At 39.7% G+C, this 26,579-nt stretch overlaps 2 protein-coding genes across 7 annotated transcripts in view; one reads left to right on the top strand and one right to left on the bottom strand.

Annotated features, from left to right (window-relative positions):
* myo6b (myosin VIb) overlaps positions 1-3,502 on the top strand; it is a 38,190-nt gene extending 34,688 nt beyond the window's left edge. For both annotated transcript variants that reach the window (XM_071497917.1, XM_071497918.1), the window contains 3 exons: positions 553-687; positions 1,674-1,892; positions 2,014-3,502. In XM_071497917.1, the coding sequence (XP_071354018.1) occupies positions 553-687; positions 1,674-1,892; positions 2,014-2,213 (554 nt within the window). In that variant the 3' untranslated portion in view covers positions 2,214-3,502. The remainder of the gene's footprint in view (positions 1-552; positions 688-1,673; positions 1,893-2,013) is intronic.
* Positions 3,503-3,921: 419 nt separating this feature from the next.
* Positions 3,922-24,732, bottom strand: impg1b (interphotoreceptor matrix proteoglycan 1b). 5 transcript variants are annotated; one of them, XM_071498735.1, is made up of 18 exons: positions 23,408-24,732; positions 19,369-19,584; positions 18,163-18,329; positions 18,023-18,051; positions 17,241-17,275; positions 17,065-17,111; positions 16,790-16,939; positions 15,341-15,399; positions 14,865-15,064; positions 14,390-14,776; positions 12,893-13,548; positions 12,361-12,450; positions 7,068-7,287; positions 6,417-6,627; positions 5,938-6,123; positions 5,647-5,830; positions 5,205-5,288; positions 3,928-4,586 (listed from the first exon to the last, which is right to left on the bottom strand). In XM_071498735.1, the coding sequence occupies exons 1-18, from the start codon at positions 23,472-23,474 to the stop codon at positions 4,503-4,505; spliced, it is 3,072 nt and encodes a 1,023-aa protein (XP_071354836.1). In that variant the 5' UTR covers positions 23,475-24,732; the 3' UTR covers positions 3,928-4,502. The 5 variants fall into 5 exon arrangements, with proteins under 5 accessions (XP_071354838.1, XP_071354836.1, XP_071354841.1 ...); XM_071498740.1 differs by lacking the exon at positions 12,361-12,450 and having other exon boundaries at positions 23,408-23,483; XM_071498737.1 differs by lacking the exons at positions 5,647-5,830; positions 12,361-12,450 and having other exon boundaries at positions 3,922-4,586; positions 23,408-24,729.
* Between the last annotated feature and the right edge of the window lie 1,847 nt (positions 24,733-26,579).

Raw genomic sequence — 26,579 nt, forward strand, 5'->3', positions numbered from 1 at the left:
TATCTGAGGTTGTCTCCAGTTTCTACAAACTACCAATTAGTCACATGACTTCCAAATCACTACAACATCAAGTACTTTAAACAATATTCCAACCAACCTTTTAAAATATTTCTTACAGAAAACAATATTTCCTCTTAAAACAGCAAATATTTACAACAAATACTTACAAGAAAGATGTAAGTAAATACAAGATATTCAGCATTACTGCCAGCTTTTAGATGCTTTTTTAAATTTAAGGGCATACAGGGGATTAAAAGTCAGGAGATCTCTGCCTCTAATGCTTCAGTTTTGACAATTCTTTTGTCTCTTGGAAAAAAAAACAAACCAAACTTTATTAGTTAAATACTAAGTAACTGAACTGCTCCTCTAGAGAGATGTAATAAGATACAGTTCCTTTGGATGCAAATGGATTTCTTCATTTGAAGCTCTTAAGATCACATTTTACTTCTCTAGAATTACATATCTTGAATATGATAAAATATCTTGAGCCCAGTCTAATTTTTGCTTGTTGCCATTGTTTGAGTACTCACTGGTGTCATGTTGTGTGGACAGACATTGAGCTGCTGGCGGCCTGCAGAGAGGAGTTCCACCGTCGTCTGAAGGTGTATCACGCATGGAAGTCCAAGAACAAGAAGCGCAATGATGATGGAAGTGATCAGAGGGCTCCTAAATCTGTCACTGATTATGGTTAGTAGAAAATGTTCCCAGTGTTATTCTGCTGCTCTAAATGACATTCATTTCAATGCTTCACCTGTGAATATGAGCACAAATCTGTATACTCTCATACAGTATGCAGTATATAAACATACTGTATATTAACAGATGCATGCCTCACCTCAGGCACATTTTTCTTCTCCACTTTCGCCTCTCGCTTTCCTTGGCAGAAATAGTGACCTGCACAAATAGCCTGCCAGCATTTTCTAACCTTCAATTAGCCAATGAACCACCACGGACTAAACGTGCAGCCGCCCTCTGTCTGGCTCTGTCAGAAATATTTGTTCTAATTAGCGAGTAACGGCCATCCATTCCACTTCAGGTTCAGTGGCTGCTTGTATGACAGCTCGCCGCTCTGCTCGATTCATTCTCAGCTCAACCAAGCATGTTCTGTGCTGCACACACACACAAATGTCATTTAGGTACTTGAAAGCTTTCTGGTGCTCTGCATTTCCCTTCTTTTTCATCCTTAAAAAAAATATTAAGTTTGATGGGGAATAGGAACATTAGATTCACTGTTCACTGAATTCACTGTTGCTTCTACTTTCACTATATTTACTCTTCTTTCTCTTTTGATATGATAGCTCCTGAAAGCCGCACTGGCTGTGCTTTGTTTGCCTTATATTTGGATCCTGTTCTTGGCCTCTGCTGATGCAGTAGGGGTCTTATCAGGGCCATTTCATAAGAGGCTAAAAGCTGCTTTACCTGGCTTTTCCATGTGGTATTTACTTGGGCATTTCCTTGGTTTTTGGGTCCTTTTGATCTCATATGTTTTGAAAGTTTTATGCTTTGTTTTCTGCCCAGCTCAGTGTGTTTTTGCAGTAATTAAAACACACAAAAACAGGAGTATTCTAAGGTTACATTTATTTAACACCAAATGACTTAAATGACAGATACTCTGGAGATCTCCAATTTCAGACTGAATATATTTGACACACTGTCTCTCTGTCACTCTGCAGCTGAACAGAACCCAGCTCCTCCATTGACGGCCCAGCATCAGGAGGTGGCCATGAACCGTCAGCAGCGATATTTCCGCATTCCTTTCATCCGGCCCGCTGACCAGTACAAGGACCCCCAGAATAAAAAGAAGGGCTGGTGGTATGCCCACTTTGATGGGCCCTGGATAGCCAGACAGATGGAGCTTCACCCAGACAAACAGCCCATTGTGTTGGTCGCAGGTGAGACAATATCTCTAGAAATGAGATTTATATTGCTTTATTTTAGGGTTGCAGATAAGGCTTATTTTCATTGTAGAATTATGGGCCTGTAAACCTCTGTCCTCATTTCTCCACCACTCAGGCAAAGACGACATGGAGATGTGTGAGCTGAGTCTGGAGGAGACGGGCCTGACCAGGAAGAGGGGGGCGGAGATATTGCCCAGGCAGTTTGAAGAAATCTGGGAACGCTGTGATGGGATTCAGTACCTCAAGAAAGCCATTGAGAACAAGCAGGCCCGCCCGACATACGCTACCGCCATGCTCCAGAGTCTCCTCAAATGAACCAGAGCGCTCAAGATAAGCGTACAACCACCAGTTTGGTCCTAAAACATGACACTGATACACACACTCACAAACTGAAACAGGGCAGGGCAGCACAGTGTACCTGTGGTTTGTGGTATGATGCTGAATCATCTCCTTTTAACTACCTGTATGTTGTTTCTTTTCACTTTTTATATCTGTATTTTGCAGTGAAACACCTTATTGGTGTAGGGTTAGCATTTGTGTTCAGTCTTCTTCTCAATCTATGCTTGAATGCAGTTTCCCACTGTGAGGCCTTAAAATGCAATATCACTGCACAACACCAAGGAGGTCTTAATTGGTGCATAGCCTATCTACAGTAACTTTAAACCCAAAACCTTAATGGTCTGCAATAGGGACAAAAAAACTTGACTTTTAAAGAAAATGTAGCGATGTTCTGAATAGTGTGCAACAGTCTTGTCTGTCAAGTCATACGTGATAGTCATCTGAATATTAATTACCCGTAAGTGTCTATAAATACATCTGCTTTGATTAGAAAGAATTGACTTTTTCACACATATGCAGTTTATATTTCTCAGTTTTGCATAAAGTACTTAAATGTGTCAATCATGGATAGAAGGTCATACAACTAAGAGACAGAGAATAAGTTATATTTTTAAAATGTATAATCATATACTTTATTTTATAAGTAAAACATAATAGATTCAAAAATGATATTTTATCCTTCATCTACTACAAATGACTACATCAAATTAAACATAAATCATGTGGCTAATTGTTGAATCTTTCTCCTGTAGTTGCGGAATTGCAGAATGTATTTTTCTTCCAGAATTAACTTTTTAAAAAAAGATTTATTCACTTGGAGAACTACTTATTACCACCTTAAAAGTTTTGTGTTTTTATCCATCCATCATTTTCTTGGCACACACACACACCTCTTGACTGTTGAAATCCTTGAAAAGTGACATTTTTTGTATTGTTGCTCATTTGATATTCGGGAAGGGAAGTGTAGAAGTTTGTTTGCAGTTTTGTGGGTGTGGGGTTGTTTTACAGGCAATAATGTAATGTGTGTGTACGTGTGTTATGTGTGTTTGTTCAAGTAATGTTTTCATAAGCTTGACTCCTCCATTGGTTGGGTCATAAACATTCCAGTCATCTCATTGGACAAGCAAACACTACCTTTGTTTAGACTCACACTTATTTACTGAAAAGATAGTGACTCATTAGTCGCAATCAACTTTCATATGTTCCTTCTTTGATTGTCTGTTGAACTTTGTCCTTTCTAATGTAGAAAATAAATGTTTGCCCCCATGTTCAGTTTTTTTTTTCTTGCTCAGTTACTGTTGTTAATTCACAAATATAGTAACATAGCTGTTAGTTGCCAGTGCCCTGTAAATGGATCCGACATCCTAATGCTAATAGCAGCTAACAAGATTAGTGTGTAGATTAATTAAACAACAAAGCCTAATGTACTGCTGGTGTCGTCACTGAGCTGAGGCTCGCTCCAGTTAAGCCAACTGGATAAAAACAGACTTAAAGGTCCCTTCAGTTACAGTGACTTTTGGTAACCAACACTCATAAACAGTAAGTGGACATGTCTTTAACCCACATATATGGTTACTGTCAGCCTCCGTCTCATCAATAAATATTTTCAATTATTTTGAAAACCTGGCTTAATGAGACATACAAACAAGCTTTGAGTGGTCAAAAAGAAAAAGAAACGTCAACATTTTTAATGCAAAAATTTTTTATTTTTTTGCCTTTAAATGTAAAATGTGTAAAAAATAAAGTCCAAATCCCAAAGACAAATGATTAGTGGGAACAGTTGTTTTTGAACAGGACAAACTGACGGACATACAGCACAGGAGCCAGTATTTCTATACACAATATGTCATGACCAAAGTCAACAGCTTATACATTCATTCTCTTTTTGGGACACAACAATGTTTAAGAACAGCATTAAAATAAACAACATTATACAGACTAAAGTTAAGATACCACCATGTGTATCAGTTTGTAAATAATAAATACCTCATTGTGAGGAAAGAACAACCTTTGCCAAGGGTATACAGGAAATGTTCCTACCATTCAATATTTAAAATAAATATTAGGTTCCACTGTAAAACAACCTAAGTCCACCTTAACATCCATAGCTCTGTCTAACAAGACACTTTCATCACTATGAACAAATAATCTCAATCACTGGTCTACTGTACCTGCATCTGTGCATGGATCCCATATACAGTTTAACAGCAGCTTCAGTCCTCTATTCCTCGGCTCTGAGTGGCCGCGTGGGCTTCTTCTCAGGTGTCAAAGAACTGTCACTTCAAAACATTCGTTATCTGATGCCCTTAAAAGACAACATGTCCGGTATTCATTTGGCAGATGCCATGTCTAGATGAGAGAGAGAGAGAGAGAGAGAGAGAGAGAGAGAGGGGAGAGCGATTCATCTTTTAATGATGATTTAATTTTCCAAAATGAATAACAACTGAATACCCTTGTAAGTAGATCTACTTACTTTCATTGTATAAATCAATCAAGAGAAACTATTATTCATAGCTCTAAGTACGCTGCAGAGGCACTGATCAACACAAGTTGTGCTCTTGTGATCTTATTTTGAAATCATTTGAGGGTTAGAATTTCATACTTTTTCTAGGATTTATTTTTTATTATATTACAGCAATTATATTATTTACATGCACAAAAGTCAACAACGATTTGGTTTATGAAAAAAAAAAATCAGCAAGGGACACAATGGTTTTACCTTTCCACGCATCATAGAGCTGTAAAATATTTGATGTAAAGGTTACTGAATAATGGCAACACTGTCTTGTGAACCATATTCAGTATCTTATGTGTGAAATCACTTAAGATCACTGCAAAAGTATTGCATTTCTTACAGAACCTTAGTTTTACATAGCACATTTCCTCAATTAGTTTAATGTAACACTCGAGACTTTCGATGCATCTTTAAATGAGCTGCAACATCAGGGTTTAGTCTCTGGTGCTCACCTCATTGTGTGGTATGCAGTGATGAAAGTCCACCATTTCCGAGACTAACTTTTCTGATCTTGTTGTGTAGAGTCGTCTGGGGATCTATGGAGACAGGCAGTAGACAGGCTCAGTGTTTGCATTAGTGGATGCTGTCTACCTTAAACTGTTAAAACTGTGTTTGATTCTGTGGATCAAAGTCTTCAAACAACTACCGAAGCTACACAAGGACCTTGATTTACATTTAATTACCATTAAAGCCACAATGAACAGTTTCAAAGACACTTTTTGTCAACTTTGATGGTGAAATTCTGAATACAAAACAAAGATGCAATGTCATAAGAGCAACGTGAACTTTTCTGATAATTTGAGTTTGTTAGTGCATATTAGTTCATATTAGTCAACGTTTTTTTGGTTAGTTGTTAAGTTGGTTTAGTCTTTTGTGCTGCACAGCACAGTATACCTCAATACTCAGACGTATATTTTCAATTGAGGCAAAATGTTCTTGCTCAGACTGTTGGGATTGGGAAGAAGCTGAACTTGAAGAACAGGGTAATGTGGACACCTGAGTTAAGACACCATCATCATTCTCAAATACTGGGTTCACCCTCAAAGTATTCTCAAAGGCATAGGGAGCAAGGGTGTGCCTACAATGTAAAGAAGATGAGGAGGCAAATGAAAATGCTTTTAAAACAGAAGGAAACAACATAACAAAACACTTTAAAATATGTACAAAAAATGGGCTCATACTTACACCAAAGTTACAGCCTTTCTGGTCTTTATACATTTCTTGTTAATGAATATCAAAATGCCAATAACGGCACAAACAAGGCAGAGACTTCCCACAAGGCAGGTTATAATTAATGGAGGGTCTACTGGCATCGACACCAGCTCATTGCAGCGCTCTCCATGGTAGTGCCAGTATTTACCTACAGGGCATCTGAAAGAGATGAGAAAAAAAAAAGAGAGAGAGAGAGAGGAGTTAGATAAATGCACCCTATATACTGTAAACAACAATAAAATGAGTTTCACTTTGTTTGCACATATTTTTATTCTTCTGGGTGAGATATCGTCAATAGGAGATATCAGGACTGCAGGTTCAAATCTTAGATGTCCTTGAATGCACAAAGTTTCTTCACAAAGTGCCTACTTGTGCTTGAATCTGCATCACAACACGACAAAGACTGAGATCCGTTGTTGTCATGTTTGTGTTCTCTTTTATTCGTTGTGTACCTGCAGGTGGCTCCATGCCCCGGGATTATTTCACAAAGGCCTCCGTTGAGACAGTAGTTTGGCTGCAAAGTGCAGGTGCTCTGACATGGCAGGCCGTCCACGGTGCTGTAGCCTGGATCACACAGACACTCTGCCTCCTCGGTCCAACTGTTTACCACGCAGCGTGAAAACTCATTGCAGGCCAGGAACTTACAGGGGTCTGCTTGGTCAGCTGAAACCAACAGAGAGGGGAGAGGAAAGGGAAGAGAAAGAAATAGATCAGAGAGGTGATAACTCATTAATGCAATTAATGCTGGGTCCACATGTCTCTCATTGTCTAAAGATTCAGAGGGGAAATCAAAGGGCATTTTGATGGATGTGAATGGAGGTGTCTGTTTTCAATAAGGTGCATTAAACGAGATCACAAACTGTCATGAACTTGTCCGAGCAAGAAGATTTATACAGCACTTCGCCTAAAGACTGCAAGAGAAAGCAGAGTGAGGACGCATGTTGTGGACAGTGTCTGACCTTGTACAGTAGCATGAATGAGCATAAGTCACTGCAAGAGCAGATTATGAGGTGTTCCTTTCTGCATGGGGTGCCCGCATCCTGTCATCACAGCTTCCAGGACTGCCATATTTCATTCACACAACATAAGCAAGGACATTTCACCTGGTTCTACTTCCAAGGAGCGACTGTCAATCTCGATGTCAAGCCGTTTCGACGCTGCATTACAGAAGTCTTCCAGCACGCAGTGCACAGCCCGTGTGACATTATAAGGTACCGGCTTGTCCAGTTTCATCCTGCTGTTCACCACAACACTGCCGTTCCTGAAGTTGAGTATTTCCAGCTGTTTAAATCCAGTCAAATTGGACTGAAGATATGGCAGAAGCTGTGGGGAATGAGAGGGACAGCAAATACATGTTTTAGGAACTTAGACAGGCTCAGTTTCAATTTATTCAAAAAAGATTAGTTTTCTGTGCAGTCAGTGAGAAGAACAACTGGTTTGCAGCAGGAACATGGAACATGGTGTTTCCTAAAAACCAAAATTGATTTTATCTTATCGGATTAAAAAAAATAGTAATTTTTGATCCTAGGAGGACTAAGATTTTCACATGGATATCTAAAGTAGGCTAATGAAATTATGTCAGTTTCATGTTTGTGTCAGGAGTCGGTGAAGATCTGTGTCCTCCTGAGAAGAAGACCAGGGGAGCAGAGACCACACTGAAAGGAATGAGCTTGTCATAGCATGGCTGATTTTGAATTATTCAGGTCACATTTTACAGTGTGAATGCTATGAATAGCTCATAATTAAATTTTGATGCAAGCATGAAATCCTGCCATTACTGCGTCGACTGTGTAATTAGATCCAGAACAAAATTAGGGTTAGGTTTATAAGCATTAGTGTAAGAACACAGAACGTGTTAATTCTAGTCACGGAAGAGTCGGAGAACACATGATGAAAAGCCCAGACACTTGCAACGACTTGCAAGACAACAAAGCTATCTGAAGTAGAAGACATCTATAATGTACACTGTCTGGCGGAGGCTTTTATCTCAATATATACATGCTATATTGTTGCGTCAAGTATGTCTACCTGTACTGCCCTACAAAGTCAAAACGCAGTAACGACATAGTTGCTCAAAAGTGAGTGTAGATTGAATTCTTTGACGTTTTCACATCTGTTTTACAATGTAACAATTTTTATGCTATCCTTCCACATTTATCATGCTAATTGTGGAAGTTTGGGTGGAAAAAAAACTGAGGTAAAAACCGAACCGCAGGGATAATGTGGCTATAGGCTAGCTGGTGAGATAACCTTAACTAAAGACAATTTACCCTCCATTTCCTACCCGTTTCCTGTGATTTATTAACATCAATGAATTACATAACATTAGTAACTGAGTTTGTTAAACCATATAAATAAAGCACAAGCAAAATCTAATTATTATGAAAGAAAATAGATATTTTAGACCTGCTAAAAGTTAATTAGCCTAGCTTAGTAGAGTAGCATGGACTGCCCCTGAAATTAGCATGGTTTCATGTGGTTACGCTACCACCACCTTTTAATCATATATTCATCTTATGAATACAATTATATAATATTAATTAATATTAATTATTAATATAATGTTAATTTTATATCTGTTGCACAGTTTAGCTAAGAAACTTCAAACGCTTTTTTCTCAACTTAACTCTGTGTCCTTATTGCTTTTTGTCTTTGTAGTGCAATTTATGACACAGCATCACCAACAACTACTTTAAAAAAGATCCGTTGAGTAAAAACACATCTAAGCAGTCATGTAAGACTCACATCTCATAATTCTCAACATTGTAGACTTGCAGCTCAGATAACTGAGGAACCAATCTATTAGGACTGTGGACTTGGACTGATGATGGTGATGATATTTAGACGGGGAGGAAGTCAACCAGCCCAAGTAATGGACCTGCATCAATGTTCATCGATCCGAACTGCTCTCCTCCCAAACCAATTCATGTTCACTACAGATGAGGCAAACATCAAACCACCGCAGTGTGAGAGGGGGAGATTACGATGCTTTAGCTGGCCTGGCTGTCGAGCGGGAGATAAGAGGCCTTAAGGAGCTCTGCTCTGATCGGGTTACTTCACTTATCACTGGCAGACACTTTACTGAGGGCTAGGTCCCTATAGCTAATAGTCTCAGAGAAAAGTACGAGATTGTCCAACATCCAGAACTAATGGAAAACAGAGTGCAGTACAACTGGACACGCAACTTGCTGTTTGGTCATCCATTTGTCTCAATGCAGACTGTCAAATTATACATGTACACTGTAGATTAGATACCAATCTGTAGCTCTGGTGCCTTCCACACAAGGTCAAAGCCAAGTCCTTTCACAACAACCCTCAGTGCAGTCTATACTGTGGACTAAGGAACAGTAGCTAGGCTGCTCCTTTGCCACTTATATACACTAGACTTTTGTAAAGAAATGTACAGCTTGGAACAAACACAGCCAGAACTTCATACTTTGACACAATCACATTTGCTTCTCAGAGGTTACACTTGTATCTACTGGTTCTTGTTTTGGGAAGTGCAGTGAAACATCCCTTCTCTGAAGTCAAAAAATGAAAAGTCACAAGGAATATTAGGCTGCCATGAAAATGTTTCTGATTTACTGGAGCAAATTAATTCATTCTGAACCTCCATGTCCAAATTTATTGGTTGCTTCACAAACCAGTAGGTACAGGAGTAATGGAGGAGTGTGGCAAAGGAAAACAGGGGAGCTGAAAGCTACAGTATCATAAAGGTGTCCATTATCCAGCGAAACATTGCATGTTTCATTATGTCCATTTAAATGGGCTGCGTAATGCACTGACATCTCTTCATTATTGTTCCTGCTATTTTTCAGTGATTTATAAACCAAGTTGGACCAGTTTGAAATATTTGTTTCAAAGTGTCCCTTCTCTACTAAATAGCCCATTTAAACGAAGATATCGTAATGGGTTACTGACAATAGAAAGTATATGGTAAAATACTTACCAGTTCAAATGGCTGATCACATTAGTTTTGACAGGAAGCTAAATACATTGATTAATTAGGAGAACTGCAGAAACCACGGTTTGGGCAACCATTAAAGATTGGAGATGGAGTATTAATTGCTATCGCTTTGTATTTTTGCACATCATACATATCTGTGTAGGCTCTGTCATTTCTGTCTATGTATCCCTACCTCCTCACATTGTATTCTCTGATCCAGTGAATACATAGATTTTCTCTACATCTGGTATAAATTGTTCTAAAAAGTTAATTGACAGGAGAGGGGATCTCTTTATGGAAATGACCCATTCTGTTTAAGAATATAAAATCAAAACAGATCCAGTTCATGGCACCAATCATAAAACCTACATCTTTTCACATTCATGTACACTACTACAATGAATAAGTGAACATCTACTGAGAGAGAATCAAAATACGAAACATTACTAACCATTCATCTTAACCTTGAAGGTATAGCACTCAGAAAACTATAAGACCACCTTGCCCGGTAGCTCACATTCCCTCTGCTCCCTGGCATTGCATCAAACAGACAATACAATTTATATCAGTGAACCTCCTCAGTTTGAGGCTCAGGCATTCACCTAATCTCTGAGTGCAGGGCACCTCTGTACAAGCCTTAAATTTTGTCCTCTCTGTCAACCTGTCAACTTTAGCCTTGAGATTAAACAGGGATGTCAAATGATGCTTCTTTCTTTGATTTAATCTAATAGGTGCAGTTTTAAAGACATGCAGTTCTCACCTGGTCATCAACCACTAATGCAAATTTTAAACACTTCAGCATTCATTTTAAATATATACATTTCATTTACACAAATGTTCCACAACAAAGTGACCTCAACCAATCAGTGATCCATTTTATTCAATTGCCTTGTTGCCTGCGGTAGAACATGTACATACATACAGTATGTCTATAATAGCAGGTAACCCATACAGAAACACTGCTGCAACATGCATACAGATGTCTGCACAAACCCGACTGATGTCGCACTAAGCAGATTGGAACCATTAATAGCTCAATGTGTGTGGTGCTGGAACCAACCAGAATTACTTAAAGCTTCTTAACACAAGTAACAAACCAATGACTAAGGCAGACCTAGGTCCCATGATTCAGACTACCCAGGGCTAGTTTACTCTCTACCATATATAAAGCAATACAGCTCTAGGAAGATGAAAATGCATAAACCTGTGTGACTTTCCTAATATGCGGCATACAGATGTCTGCATTAATTAGCTCACTCATACACTGTGAAAGTTTATCTTTAAGGCTTCAAACATGCACAAACACACTGGTCAGTGTTGTAACACAAACATATCGGCAACATGTAGCCTACAAAAACAAATTCTGGATCTTGTTGGCAAGAAACTCACTTACCAAACTACACTTGGATTTTTCACTACTTCACTTCTCATTTTCAAGGAGAAAAAGCTGCATACATGTACACAAAAATTCAGCCAAACAAAGACAGATGGATAATAATCAGTGCATTCTATATTAATATACAAAGCAGTTTCAACAAGCAGCAACTTTTTAGTATAATCACACCAGAGAGCTTGTCTGGTACAAAGAAATGACAATGGTTTTTCTCACAATGTTAATCTTTAAAAATGAAATAGTTCAACATTTTAGGGAATCCACTTATTAGTTAAATAAGAAGACTGATAACCCTCTCATATCTATTAGCCAAATATGAGGCTACTAAAGCTAAGCAAGGTAAAGAGACTGGAAACCAGGAGAAACAGCTAAATATACTATATTGATTAACCTGTACAACATGCAAAGTTAACTTTTGGACAGAGCCAGGTTAGTTCTCCCTGGTTTTCAATCCTTATGTTAAGCTAACCTGGCAGCTGGCCACCAAAACAGGCACACACAGTATAGTACACACCCACAGCATGCACTGTTGTTTGCTAGTTTGCATACAGGTATTGTTTGTAGATGGTGCATTAGCTGTCTGAGGTGAATAAATACCTTGTGCACAAACAATCCAGGTTCAAATTTGCACATAATGGAGTGCAAAAAATTCACTTCACCTAAACTGTATGGAAGAAAGAGAATAAGCAGATTTTACAAAATGGTGAACTATTCATTTAGGAGTATTTTTGAATGTTTTAGATTTAAGCAATGAAAAACAGCCAAAACTTTAGCACAATTCAAAGAATTAAGGCAAAACACAAACAATTATAACAATATTAGAACCCACCTCACTCAAAACCACAAAAAGCAACTGCACGAGAAAGGTCCTAATATCTAATGTAAGGACAAAAGCAAAGCTGAAAACTAAAACTGAGTATTTTAGAAAGGTTAGAAATGTTAGGTGCTTTTAGATTGTTCGATACTGCATTTCAGAAAGGTTAGTTAGGAAATAGAAAGGTCATGCTCTCTCTGAGGCATTGGAGATGCAGTTCCAATATGGAAAAAAAAAAAATACCGGTATGGAGGCTAAAGTCGTCTGTTTTTTAGGCCCAGATTTACTGGAAGCTCCAGGGTTTGGCGAGTTTCTGGACCCAGAGTGCTGTGTCTAAGTGAAACAGAATAATTTAGTTTTTTCATTATACTATTGACACAATGGCTCCTCTGATATTAAAGCATTTGCAGAATTGATCAACAATTTGGCGACTGGTTAAAGCCTTATCACACTTTACAACAATTTAAAAAAATAAAATTTATTAATGAAAAAATATAAATTTATTATAATTTACTGTTATTTTAGGATTAACAAACAGCTGTGAGGATAAGGCACATCCTCACTTGTGCAGGACAACAAGATGCAGATTAAGCACCAACTTGGGGCTATTCTAAAACGTCCTTGCATTTGCTATAATATCATGTAAAACCAAAGTTGAACGGTAAATATTGCACAAATGTACTTTTATCAAACATTTCTGCTTGGGCTATAAAAGCAAGTATGAGAATGAAGCATGGAGAAGCATGATATCCAGCACAAAAGCTTGTGTACCTACCAGTTCAAGAAAGGTATTCTCCAGTGATTTATACTCCGGGGAGCTCTTGTTGAATAGGTCATCAGAAAACATCATGTTAGTGACCCTCAAGCTAAAGAAAACCACTAACTCTTTGTTCTTGTCTACTGCGGTCATCAGAGGGGTGCTGGCTTGTCTCATGGCTGGTGCAGCTGTGGATTCGTACGGGCGTTCATCAGACTCTGAAGGAAATCCACTACCGTTCTCTTCCTCCATTGGCTCTGTCAACTCTGCCTCCGTCCCATTCTGACTCGGCCCCAGGTCCTCTTGAATGTTTGAGTTCTCAGCAGGAAGGTCTGTTGAGACCGCGGTTATTCCACTGTGCCCTCCACTAGACTTATCTCCGTCTTCAGGGGCTTCGCTGCTCTCTACAGGAGATGGCAAAGGCTCCACATCCGTTTCTGGTTCAATGCCTTGGATTGCATCCTCATGAGATGATGGTGCGGAGACTGGGACTGAGGCTTCGATGACAGTTATCTCCGTAACTGTAGGACTTGTGGACTCTGGTACATCAAGGTTAACTTCACCAGGTTTATCACTCATCACTTCCTCAGGTAGGGAGTCGGAAGTTGCCAGGGGAAGGCCCTCATTCTGTGGCTCTGGATGTTCTTCACTGACCCCATCAGCTGGATTAGGTTCTTGTAAAATAAAACATATCATGGAAGAGGTTTTTATAAGCAGGGAAGTCATTATAAAATCCACCTTCCAGCACCTCTAAATCCAACTAATTAGCACGTTATATCTTGTTTTTTTGTTCAATTCACACACAAACAGACACAAAAGTTATCTGCTGTAATTTTTCCTTGATGAACAGAGTGCTGCAGGAATTAGTCCTAAAACCTGGAAACTAGTTGGCATTTTAGCACCTCCAGAAAACTTTGACTTTGTGAAAAATATTTTTCTCACCACCCAGTAAATGTGGGTCAGTTCTAATCAAATAAAATGTTATTCAATGGTAATGTAATGAAATGAAGTTCAATTAGTAAGACTAATTTCCTTTCTGTTCTTTCATACCCTCCTCTGATAAGTTACTTTCTCTTCTCCTTTCTACTGCAAATGTCTAATTAACTTTGACATTTTGTAATTACACCCCTTGTTTGGTATCATCCAATCAAGCAAGCTTAAAATTTGCTTCTGCTTCTTCGTTTGGCTTGGCTGCACCAGTGTTTTGTGTCTTGTGCTCTTAGCAGCATTTACCTTACACCCCACCCCCACCCCCCCATCAGCAGAATCAAAACTCAGAAACCAGACAATGACGGCAAAGCGTGGTGAAGTTGGTGTTCAGTTTTGAGGTTTTTCCTGTGATCCGTCAGAAGCTCTAAATGGATTTCACACCACTATCTAATTTTTGTTGATCAATAAAGCTTTGTATTCTTGAACGTGTCTCTCCTGATTGAAATTTAAGACCCTGCTTTAAAGGCAAGATTTCACCTGAAGACGACTTATCGTCCGTCTCCTGTTCTTCAGGTTTAACCTCACCTCTGTCATCTTGTTCCATTGGTGGCATTTCCTCCACCTCCGGCTCTGCTTCCTCCTCTTCCTTCTGTGTGGCAGCTTCCAGTATTGTGTCTGGAGTTATGTCACCAACCTCTTCAGCAGGATCTTCTGTGGACTCCTCTTCTATTGCTGCCATCGAAGGAGTCTCAACAAAGACTGAAGAAGTAGCTTCTGGGAGGATGGTTGTGATGAAAGGCACAAAGGTGTGTGTTTCTGGTGTGGCTGTAGAAGCTTCTAGAGAGTTTTCTATCACTGCCACTGTGGGGAAGAAACTTTGAGTGGGAGTGCTGTCCTCTGTGGTGTCATCCTCAGATACTATACTATCAACAGGGTTCATGCCGAGCTCAGCAACTGGATAAATTGTGGTCACTGAAATGGAAAAGTTGGAACATTTATACAGCTACAATCCACTACCCTATTATTCTTTTTAGATAAATGAGTATGATAATATGCTTACCAGCCTCAAAGCTGAGTGTCTGTATGTCCAGTGGTAGTGATGGTTCCTGTTTTAAGGCCTTTACAATAATGTGCTTCAGTTTAGGAGCATTTACATCCTCATTTGTCTCCGTCTCAGGCTCCTCAAGACCCTCAGGATCATCACTGAGCTCTGTTTCTCCATTAAAGACCACAGCGTAGCGCACAGACACATCCTCCGAGCTGATCAACACGACAGATCATGTCAGAATGCCTCAAAGCAGACAGACCTCACTGATATGTCTAAGGCAGACATGGCTGAGTCACATGCCAAAAGAGAATAATCTGGGGAATGTCATAGTTTCTCTAGAGAAATAAAATGCCTCAATAAAAGCCGTGTCAGGGGAGAAATATGAACATTTTATGTTCTGAGTCTTATTTACTTGTGGTGGTTTGTCAAAATCAATCATAATTACAAAACAAAATTATAGTTCCAAATTTTTAATCAGTGAAACTCACCGAAATCCCAGTATACGAATCTCTTTGAATCCTGGAACTTTTTCAAACACATGAAGCATCTATACAAAGAAAAACAAGAGAGACTGAAAATAGGCATAGGTAGCTAGGTGATTTTATAAGCTGAAGGAGCAATGTTCCCTTATGGGTTTTAAAAAATTCCAAATCTTGAAAATCCTCTAAAAACCAATTAAATATTAAAAAAAACCTTACTGCATGGCTGATTTTCTTATTACATAAAAAGTTGACGTTTTGGAAATTTGTCATTGGAGAGTAAAGGAGTGGCCAATAAAGACAACAGTACATTTGCATTTGCTGTTTTTGGTCCACACGTTTAGTACGTCATTAATTCAAACAGGAAAATAAAGCAAAAGTGGCAAGGCCTGCAGGCGAGTCCAGGAGAGCCAATGTGGAGGAAGAAAACAAAGGAAACAAAGAGGAGGAAGGTTGGTGATGTGATGAGAGGATTAGAAACAGGTGTACATATAGGTGTGGGAATCAGGTGAGTTGGGAAACACTGGGGACAACTGCGGGATAGGGGACGAACAGCAGGCTCTGACATGACAGGAGGAATTAGTGGCTTGCAAAGTGGCAACGGGAAAAAAGATGCAAGTAATATGAAGAACTGGTAGTAGCCATGTCAGCCATATGCAGATGCATCCACTCTTGTTTTTTGATCCAGCATCAGCAAAAGAAGCTGCTGTAAAATAACGCAAGCACTTCCATTATGTTTGCAAGCTTTTTTTTAAGTTTTAAGAATGAGCCTTAGTAGAGTTTGCGCACACTGTTTGAATTTCTTCAAACACACTTGAGTCTGATGGTACATACACTTATGGCCTTTCTGAAGGCCAACAAACATTTCCATTAAAAGAAATGATACACATGGCTTTTCACCATCAGAAGTCATTCTTAAGAGCTGTGGTCAGAGTCTCAGTCAATGCCCTCTTACTCAGAGATTATGCATGATTAGATCTTACTATTCCAGGCTTGTGGTCATTTAGAAGTCTTATCTTAAGTCCCGTGGTTGCAACTTTAAAGCTGTTAAATCAATCAGGGTGAGTTTTACACCTGAGAATACAGCACCACAGAAGCTTGCAGTCACATTGAGCTCACTGTAAGATAACTTGCATAATGAAAGTGAAGGAATGGTTTTGTTTTGAAGGAGAAAATAAGGTGAGAGGAATATAGAACAAGACAGACGATGTTTTGTCGGGAAACGGGTAATAGGTGGCCAAACAGCTGCTGTGTGAAATGAAGTTTAATAGCACACACATTTTAACCACAATAGAGATCGCCTGTTCTTTTCCTAAAGTTTCATTATCATTTTAAAAGTTTTCAAAAACAAAGCACATGTGTCAAGGTGTGCTCTGTGTTTGGAGAAAGGTGAAGCAGACGGATCAGAGAAGCCTTAACATCTGCTGTGGTTCTGTAAACTCAACACTTGACTCTCACCTTGGTTGTGAGCTCTTGCGTGATGTCGTTGTAATGTGGAGCTTCAGGATCACCGAGGAGCTCGCTGTACGTTGGGTCCGCGATGGTGACACTGAACTCAACAATGTACTCCTCGTAGTTCTCTTTTATCATATTGGGATCCTCTTTGATCTGGCAAACAAACGTCCGCAATACATTGTTACAAGTGAAGTGAGATATTGTGGTCCAGGTAGTAGAGATTTAGCACAGAAGCATGTGATTCTGAAAAACAAGGTCAAAGGTGTGGACTATCTCACCACATCAGCCTCGGTTGGAAGCAAAATGAGAGGGGGTGTCCAGGTGCCTGAGACAAAACAGCAACTCAGCAGTTAATTTATCATGCTATTACACAAATTAATTGACAACAATTAAGCTCATAAAGTAATGTAGTTGCTTTCACTGAGCAATATTAATACATTCGTGTCCAACTCACATTCTCTTCCTGGCTCTGGGGTTCCAGTGGCAAATCTGGAAAAAAGCAACATACACTTTAGGAATTTATTCAACTATGAATATTTTCGCACTAAATTTGTGTCAAACAAGAATCTTTAGGTTTTAAATGAAGCTATGGAAGCGTAATGCATTTACATCACATTAACAAAAAAACAAACAAACAAAAAAAAACTTTTTCTGAATTAACAAGATTATTCTGTCCGAATTCTGAAAAAAGTTTTGATGAGAAAAAAAAAGAGAAAAATTCTGCTTTTTTTCCCCTCAAATGAATGCATTATGCTTCAGTATTTAGTGAAGGTCAGTGTGTTCAGTCAGGAAGAATATCTCGTTGCGCACACCTTGTAAGTCACAGGCACTGTTTCCTGCTATCTTTAACCTCTTCAACTCATTCTCATCTTCAGCCAATCACAGCCTGGTACACTGGCCTTTAGCCAACCACTTGTAAGCTGTCAAACTTTAAAAGCATTCTCTCTCTCGCTCTGCTGTCATGAAACTGTCATTTCAGCACCAGCCCACCCCTTCACCACCTCAACTGTGGATGCCTGACCATCTCCAATAAAACCATCCGATGAGGAGTGTCCCTCTCATGAAGATGTTACCATCAAGCTCCATTCACCATCACCACCACCAGTGTCCACTGATAAATATTTAGCAGTTATTTAATAGTCGTTTAGCACTTTTTGTACTCCTACAGAAATGACTGCAAACGCAAACAGGAAACTTACATTTAACGCAAAGTTTAAGAGGGATGTTTGCACCTACCCTTCACTTTCACTCTGCTCAGCCACTCTCTGGAAATAAGAAACAAGATATTGACTACCACAAATTTTCACTGGAGACTGACAACGAAATAGACATGCAGTGAGAAAATATTGCCATAACTGTGTTTGTGCTGCACTCACTCTGGCCACCATCTCCAGATGTTCTTGAGAGCTGCTGAAGTTCTGGGCCAGGTCGTCCATGCAGAGGTTTTCATGTTGGCAGGTGTAAACCCACTCTCGGTACTCCTCCGAGTTTGGGACCCTGTCCAAGAAGATCCGAAACGCTTCCCAGATGGCTTCCTGACAAACTGAAGATAAATCACATGAATTTATGGATGTCCTGTTTTGACTTTTCTGAGAAAATATCAGATGAAATAAGTCACACTCACAGATAAGTATGAATATAGGCCAAATAAAGGATGGCTAGACATAGTATTTCATATATTGCCAACAAGGACAGAAAGGCCAGAGAGTAGAGCATGGAGAAATAAAGAAAGAAATCACAGATAGGATTGTTGGTATTGATCTTGGCATCTCTGCATGTGGGGATTTTCATGCAATTTAGCAATTTATCTATAAGATATAAGCTTTTAATTTCCTTCAGAGAAACATTTCAGTGCAGCTTTAGATATGAATGCACAGCACATAACAGTCTACTGTGCCGTAATGTTACAATAAACCACAAAATACATGGATTTAATATGATACAACTGGGACAGCACAAAATAGTAGGAAAGCCTGTTTTGGTAAATGTCAAACTGTATGTTTAAAAAACCGTTGAATGTTCATGGCATTTTTGTGAATATTGAAATCATAAGCACAAAGACCCCCTGAAGCTACAATATGTTTTGTAAGCCTCTGTGGGGGAAACAAGCTCCGTATTGTCCAATACCTTGATGCCTGTGGGAAATTTATTCTCTGACAAACTCATTCCTGGAGCAAAGCCATTACCTCCAACACACCAAATTAATCAGCCTAATTTTAAAGTCATACGCCACAGCAGCTGTCGTATGTATTACCAACCAGTTATAACACCCAAGGTGTCAGTCTCAGCCTCGTAAAACATCCACAATCCAACTGTCTTGGACAAAAGATATTTGCACATAACTTCATTCTATCAGGTGTTTCTCTGTGTGTTTGCCTAAACTCAGCAGTAAACAGCTTTCGTGCATCATCCAGTGGTATCATGTCACCAGGCTCTAAACAACAAAAACAAATATCTACATGCAATTTAGAGAATCATATTTGTGAGGACTGAATTTTTATCCTTTGAAATTAAAAGTTACAACAGAAGCAAGCAGCTACTTATTCAACTGCTAAGACATCTCTGTTAGACATGTCCTTTACCTCTGAGCTTGTAATAGGCCCGATGGCTGCCGATGACAGCTTTCATCGTCTCCTGGGGACACACTTTGACCCCTGTGGTGAACACAGCTGACCTCTTCGTCCGATGTCCGTCCTGCTCTGCTCTGACATTTGTAGTGTGTCTGATTGGTCTAGAAGCTTCCAGAAAGCGTCTGTATTTCACATCCCTGAGTCCAGAAAACCCGTGGTCATGAAGGTCTGCAAGAGCATTCAATGAAGTTAGAGGTTTAAGAGGAATTATAATAATGTGGGTGATTTCTTTTTTTTCTTTTTTCAGTATACAGACAATGAAATATAACCAAACATGAAACATCTGAGCACTTTGTGATAAGTAGCTGAAATTTTATGGGATATCATGTAAGTGTGAGATTTCTCACTTACTGGTACAGAGCAGCCAGTGGGTGACATCACAAAGCCAAACCTGCACTCTTTGTAGTAACTGCACAGAGGTTAGTGACATCCTGAACTTCAATTAAGTTTAATGGTGGAGTTTTTTTGGCCATTGCAATATGAACAACTTCACAGTTTCAATGCATAATGCGAACACACAAATCTTGGATGCTGCCTAAAGTTCTGCTTATGCAACCTAAAATTGACTTTTCAATGTCCATCACATGAACAAAGCAAGTGTCAGAGTGCATCTTCGTAACTCTTGCAGAGTGTGTCCAGGAATCAGACAGGTGACACAAGCTACTACTCAGGAGTATTTGATTTGACAGATACTTAATCCAACATGTTACCTCATTGCATCTGCCTAGCCCTCTTACTGTAAGGGCACTGCTGCTCTCTCTGCCACTGCATTATAAATAGCAATTGGCTTTGCAGTGAAAAGTATATTTGCATGGAGGGTGCCTGTCCCTATTCTGGGATCATATAACACAAAGAAATCCTGTGTGTGTGTGTGTGTGTGTGTGTGTGTGTGTGTGTGTTTTGTATCCTGTTATGGTGCGATGAGTTATTTGAGCTTTTCAGCTCACTGCAGTGTAAAAGCATCTGGGGTCTGAAGCTTGGACGTGCTGGTTTATACTTGAAAGGATGTCATTCTGAGTGTAGGGAAAGTGCACAGATGTGAGAGAAAGTGAATGAGTAACACTCTCTTCTCCCTAAGGAATGGTTACTGAGACAACCTGAGGCGACTCGACTTGACCTGGCCTCACTGAAGCTGCTCAGTGGCCAACAGTGTAGGGATAAATTTGTACTGGGAAGCATCCAGGTGTGAATGTGTAGAAATGCGCGCATGTGGATTACAGCTGAAAATGGATGTGTCTGCACAAACAACCCTTAAAGAGATTAAAATGATGCACAGGTGATAACCCAGCTGATTTTAGCAGTTACTGTAAAACAATCCTGTGATACGAGCACATTCAAACAATAACACAAACACACACACAGGCCTGTTTCCATACATTATTTCACTGAGATGCTGCACACATGATGAAGAGAACTGCCCCAATTTTCTGATCACCTTGGTAAAGAAAACAAGCTCAGCCCCCCTGGTGAGGTATTACGGGAAGGTAATTCTGCACCATTACACAAGCCAGTCAACTCTCTCTAGCACAGTCACCCCATTGAATAAAGCTATTTTAGAAGAAAGGCACTCATTGTGATGCCAGGTGGCAAACCTCAGAGGGCTTCTTAAGACAATAAGCCAGGATTTATGAACCTCAAAACACAGACTGGAGGTCAACAAACTGTGCCTCCCCTGGATTAGGGAACAGAATGAAGGTTATGAAAAAATAAAAAGCAAGTGATTGTAAATAATATAATCACTGCTACATTGGCATCAGACACGGAGCTTTTAGCAGGAAGTAAACAAGAGGGCCTGATCTTTAGCAGGTAACAGCAACACTGTGGGGACCAAAACTGAACCACAAGAGACCAAATAACACAGCAAAAGTCAAGGGGGATGTCAAAAGAGAGCATGCTGCCAGCCAAGTGTATGTATTAGTATTTGCAATATCACAAACACCTGTACAAGCTCGTGCGATGCAAAACAAGAACAAACTTGCAAACAGAACTTGCCACATATTATTACAAAACAGCATTGTATTTTGCTTTAAAACACTCCTGGACTTTAACTAAACTGAAGCGACTTATCGTATAGAAGTGAAATTGAAAATGATGGCATTTGTTTTTATGTTAGTTTTGATTACACTGATGTAAAGTGATGATAAAATGATAGTAACAATTGATTAGTTGATTGAAAAAGGCTAGTTCTTGCAAATATGAAGATTTGTTTTCTGCTTTTTATTTTTGTCATTTGTTTTATATTTTTGTAGACTGGATTTCTTTGGGGTTTGGACTGTTGATCAAATAAAACTAGCAATCTGAAAAAGTTGCCTTTGCGTCTGAGAGATAGAAGTGGGCTTTTTTTTTTTTTTTTTTTTTTTACTATTTTAAGATATTTACTATTTAGTTGGTTAATTTTACATTAGAAAACAATAAGAACAGTTGTGTAATGGGCAGTTTTAATCATATAGTTTCACACTGATTTATTCTCTCAGAGACTGTGTTTGTCATTGTACGATGTTAGTGTTGCAATGGAAACACCATGTAGCTTTCACACACTGTATCTTCATATTGCGATTGCAAATTGTTATGATTTGTGTGTTGATTTGTTTTGTCACAATGGCACATTTTTGTGTTGACTTCATGTAGACTATACATTCTCGTAATGTTCTGTTTTGTTGAGCCATGTTTGTTCAACCCAACAACAACATTTGAGGTCATAATATGCTGTGGTGACTGTGTTGCATTATACTGTATACAGGTGTGTGTTCCTGACCTTGTATCCACCTCCTGTATGCTTGCATAGCATAACTGAACTACCATGCTGCTGTGCCGGTAGCCTTTACTAAAGGATTAAAACTTGTTCAAAACACAGGCATTCACTGATGAATTGCTTGAGGAAAGAAAACCAAAGATGAAAAAACTGTATTAATCTCTGTATTATACATAAATAATAACCTCTACAATGAACAATATTGTTTCCCCCAGATCCAAATTTGGCTCAACACCAAGGACATGCAAAGAATGTGTGGGCATTGAAGCAATTTGGGCAAATATGCCCCCTGTTTAGTGTCTGCCAGGCAGACCCATTCACCAATAAAACCTTCCTTTTCCAAACATTCCAGCAGGTCAGACAGTGGACTGAAGTTTAGCCAAGTCATGTGTGTTTTCATTGAGAATCACACCACCAAGACAATATTTGAATGGGTTTTTGGGAAGCTTGAAGACTGACTTGCACATGCTCAGACACGGGGGCCTGAGTGAGAGGAGGGAGTGTTAGAGCGGGCCTTAATGCCCAGAGCAGCCACAGAAAGGCCTCACAGCAGAATTACAAGCCAGAAAAGATTAGCGTCCTGCGACACCGCAAACAGAATGGCTTTTGTTCCCTTCAGGATAATGAGCTCACCCGGGCACATCACGCTGAACAAGACAACCAGTGCGGACGCAAATGTTATCACTGGTGAAACGATGCTATCTCTCTCAGTGAACATCTATTATATGCCACTGCCTGTTAAATTCACAGTGAATATTCATGACCTTAAAAGTGGCTCGTCAGCTGCTTGACATTTTCTAAAAATCAATGTTTGAGAATGAGCTAGCATTTTTTAGTTTGCAGAGTTATTTCAGCTGCAAAGTCACACACACATACTTCTAACTGGAAAACCCAGTTGTCCTTGAAGTGACTCATCAGCTCTTTAAGTCTCCTGTCATGCAGAAGAGCCTCACTGATAGAAAACCTGGAGGAAAGATCTTTACATCAAGGAATTTCTCATCGACTAAACTGAAAGTAATGTGGACCGTGCCCTTTGTTCTTACTTTTCCAATTTTCTTTATGATCCAGTTGTGTAAAAGAGGCGAGATACATTATTGATTCACTATTTTATTGACAGAAAATACTATCTCAGAGTTAGATTGTTGTAACTACTGAATTCTGCTGCATGGAAACAAACAGTATCTTGTTCTCCATTTGCAGTAGAAAAGCAATAACTAGGATCCCAGCCTGGATTCTTACCTTTGATTTGACTTGCTTGGAGGGTAAACAGACACAAAGTGAGGAATAGTCCTGACTTCAAAAGCATGATGGGCTAATTTATGTGGTTTTCAAGCCCAAAGTTGTCATTTGTAAAGAGACTGTTGCACACAACAATAAGATCCAGAACCTCTCTATCTCGGGTCCATTAGCAGAGTGCACCAGGGGAGGGAGTCCAGTCCACTCCTGTCTCCGTGCTCCAGCTCAGTTCCTCAGCAGCAGTTAGTTCCTGGATGCTGTTGGATCCCTGTAGACAACAGCAGTGGCTGCATGGATGGATGAGCAGAGGGAGCAAGGGAGGGAGGAGAGGTAGAGGAAGGAGAGATGGGGAACGGATGGAAGTTTGGCTCAGGAGTTTCCTTCTACGCTGTCAGTGTGACAACAGTGATGAGGTTAAAAAAGCAGGCTCCGTTTTGAGTCTAATCTCTTTACCTTCTTCTTGCTGCTTGTAATCCCTGCGGGGCCACGTGGCCACCCAGCCTCATCCTGTTAGCCACCTTCTGGACCCTCATCTGTCAGCTGAACAAACTTGGGGATCTGCCAACCAGCCCATACCAGATAACCGATCCCCACAGTCGCTCCAAGTTTATCACTGACACCCAGCCTCTTCGTGTGTCCCTGTCTGCCTCTCCGTGTCACCGTCCCACTGCCTAAGGTTCCTCTTTTTTCTCTCAGTCAAGATTCCTCCTTCCTGGGTACGCCGGTGGTTTTTGGTGTCAATTGAGGTCAGGATTGCAGTGTTGTTCTGAATGGTACACTCAGCAACCAGTCAAACAATGTGCCCCATTCTTACTGTAGCTGCACAGCTAAGTTCAGCCTTTAAGGCCTCTCTTCTGACTGTAAAGAGCAGTGTTCACTTTTAACCCTTCCTTTCTCCTGTGCGATGGCTGCAGGAGAGGCAGCTGTTTGATCTAGCTCCTCTTTTTTTTGCCCTGTTACTTGCAAGCTGGGGGACAAATGAACCCAACAGTACTTCCTGAAGTGTCTTTTTGTTGCTCAGTAATTCCAGTTGCACTGTGAATAAGCCTCTTCTTCTCTGGTCGCATTCAAAGACATTTCAACTTTGACTTGCAAGATCAAGATCGTCTCCGCCAGGGATTCTGCTCCTTTACATGTCCTCTCATCTCTCTGCAGGTTTGGGTGCTGAGGGTGATGTCTGAGTTGAAGGGAAGGCTCCATGTTGTTAGTCTCCACCATCACCTCTTCCTGTGAAGAGGATTATCCGCCCTTGCTGGTTGTTAACAATTTGCTGCAGTAAATAAGCCTGCTCAAGAGCAACATAATCCATCCAGGCAGTTTTCAAACCCGGTAATCTGAACCTTGAACTAATGATTATTGCTGCACCTTAGAGTGACACATTTTAAAGCCTACTAGGGCACAGAAGTTGTCATGGCTAACATATTGGCAAACAATTTCCTACGTACTTGTCTTGGCACACACGGAGGAGTCACTAACTTTGTTCGTGTACCGTTTTGTGCTGGGCAGGTAGAGAAACAGCTGCCAGCTTCAGATGGAAGCAATGCTAATGAGAGCGGGAACAGAGAACAGTAAAGTTGTGGGCTATAAAATCAAAACAATGAGACGAAAGACACTAAAATGGTCTGTAGCACCTAGGGCGACTGCAGTCAAATGATAATTACCTGTGAGCAGTATCTTGCACATCACACATATTAATGCAGTTTTAACCCTTATTGATCATCAAGAATTTACTAAAATGCAGAAGAGGAGAGAGGTTGCTCAGTGCTCTTTGAGGGAGTGTCTCTAGCTTTATGCTTTTTAAAGCCTTTGATGTGTTTTCATTTCTCTTATGTTGAAGAATTATTGTCTGCACCAACTGAGCAAATTAGCACATTTTTTTTCACTGAACAGTCTCAATATGTTCCTGTTGACCTGTTTGGAAAATTAATTTTACAGTTGATTTCTTCTTATAAAATAATCTAATTTTAGTTGTTTTGATCACTGGGGCATGTCCTCTGCAGTTGGTAGATTATATGACACTAATGGCCTACAACAACACTTCAAACGATACCTGTAGCTTCCAAAATGCCTGATAGAAAAAATAGAAATCATCTGGCCATTCATCTTAGTCGAAATGGAGGTAATAAAATGGAGGTATCAGGTGCATCCCACTGCTATATGAGTGGGGTTGAGAGCTTTTGTACACGTTACATATGTTATATAATCAAACCTGACCCTTCCAGTTTATGACCCTGACCCAAATCCACCAGGATTACGGTCAGGGTCAGAGATCAGGTAACGGTCAAGCTTAAATTAAAGATTTTAAGTTCACAGTGAGGATTAGGAGGAAATCTGACATTCAGCCCTAAGTGTTACTATTAAGTTAAAATCTAAAATAAGTTGACACTAATGCAAATTCGTTATTGATTTTTAGCATCATTTATGCATAAAATCAGCCTAATTTTGTAGAGTCTTGTAGATTAATAATGTATTTTTAGCTGCACTGCATATTTATGAGCCACTTTGATATTTTTCCCAAGATAAACAAATTCTTGTCAGTCTAAACCAGGATTTTATTCAGACAAGTTTGACCTTCCCCCAGTGGCTGATGACTTGAATCATTGTCCAATTAGAGAGGTCAGTTTAAATTATGCAACAGAGGGAAAGTGGTACTTGCCATCTGTCAGAAAGGGTTATTTCATTAGGGACAGAGCCGGGGTGTCTCCGGCTGGCAGAGTCTGCCGCAGCAAAAGACACCTCTGCTGTTGCAACCGTCATCTGTGGCTATTACAATAAGCTATGTATGTGTGCGTGTGCATGCGCTGCATGCGCTGCATCCAGAATATGTTGTATTACGCATACATAATTGTCCATTTTGATTCTCAATACAGTTCGTGTAACATTAGCTTTTTCATAATGTCTAACTGTCAGCACCACCATTATTAAAGAAGTGTCCCAGAAGTAGAGCCACACAAATTTGAGCTGCCAAATAAAAAACACAGTAGGCTCACTATATTTTTCAGTTTAATTTGAGTTTCAGATATAAATCTGACCTATCACCATATAAAAATGCCATTGAAATGAATAGCTTCTGTGAAAAGAGCTTGAAAAATTGTTATGGAGCGTCAGACAACTCGAGAGTTAAAGCAGGATAGAAACATCAAGTGAAAGCTAGCTCCACAGCTATGTCTCGTTT

Source organism: Trachinotus anak, unplaced genomic scaffold (genome assembly GCF_046630095.1).
Source record: "Trachinotus anak isolate AG129_WGS33_773 ecotype Australia unplaced genomic scaffold, CSIRO_AGI_Tana_v1 ptg000015l, whole genome shotgun sequence".
NCBI classification, from domain to species: domain Eukaryota; kingdom Metazoa; phylum Chordata; class Actinopteri; order Carangiformes; family Carangidae; genus Trachinotus; species Trachinotus anak.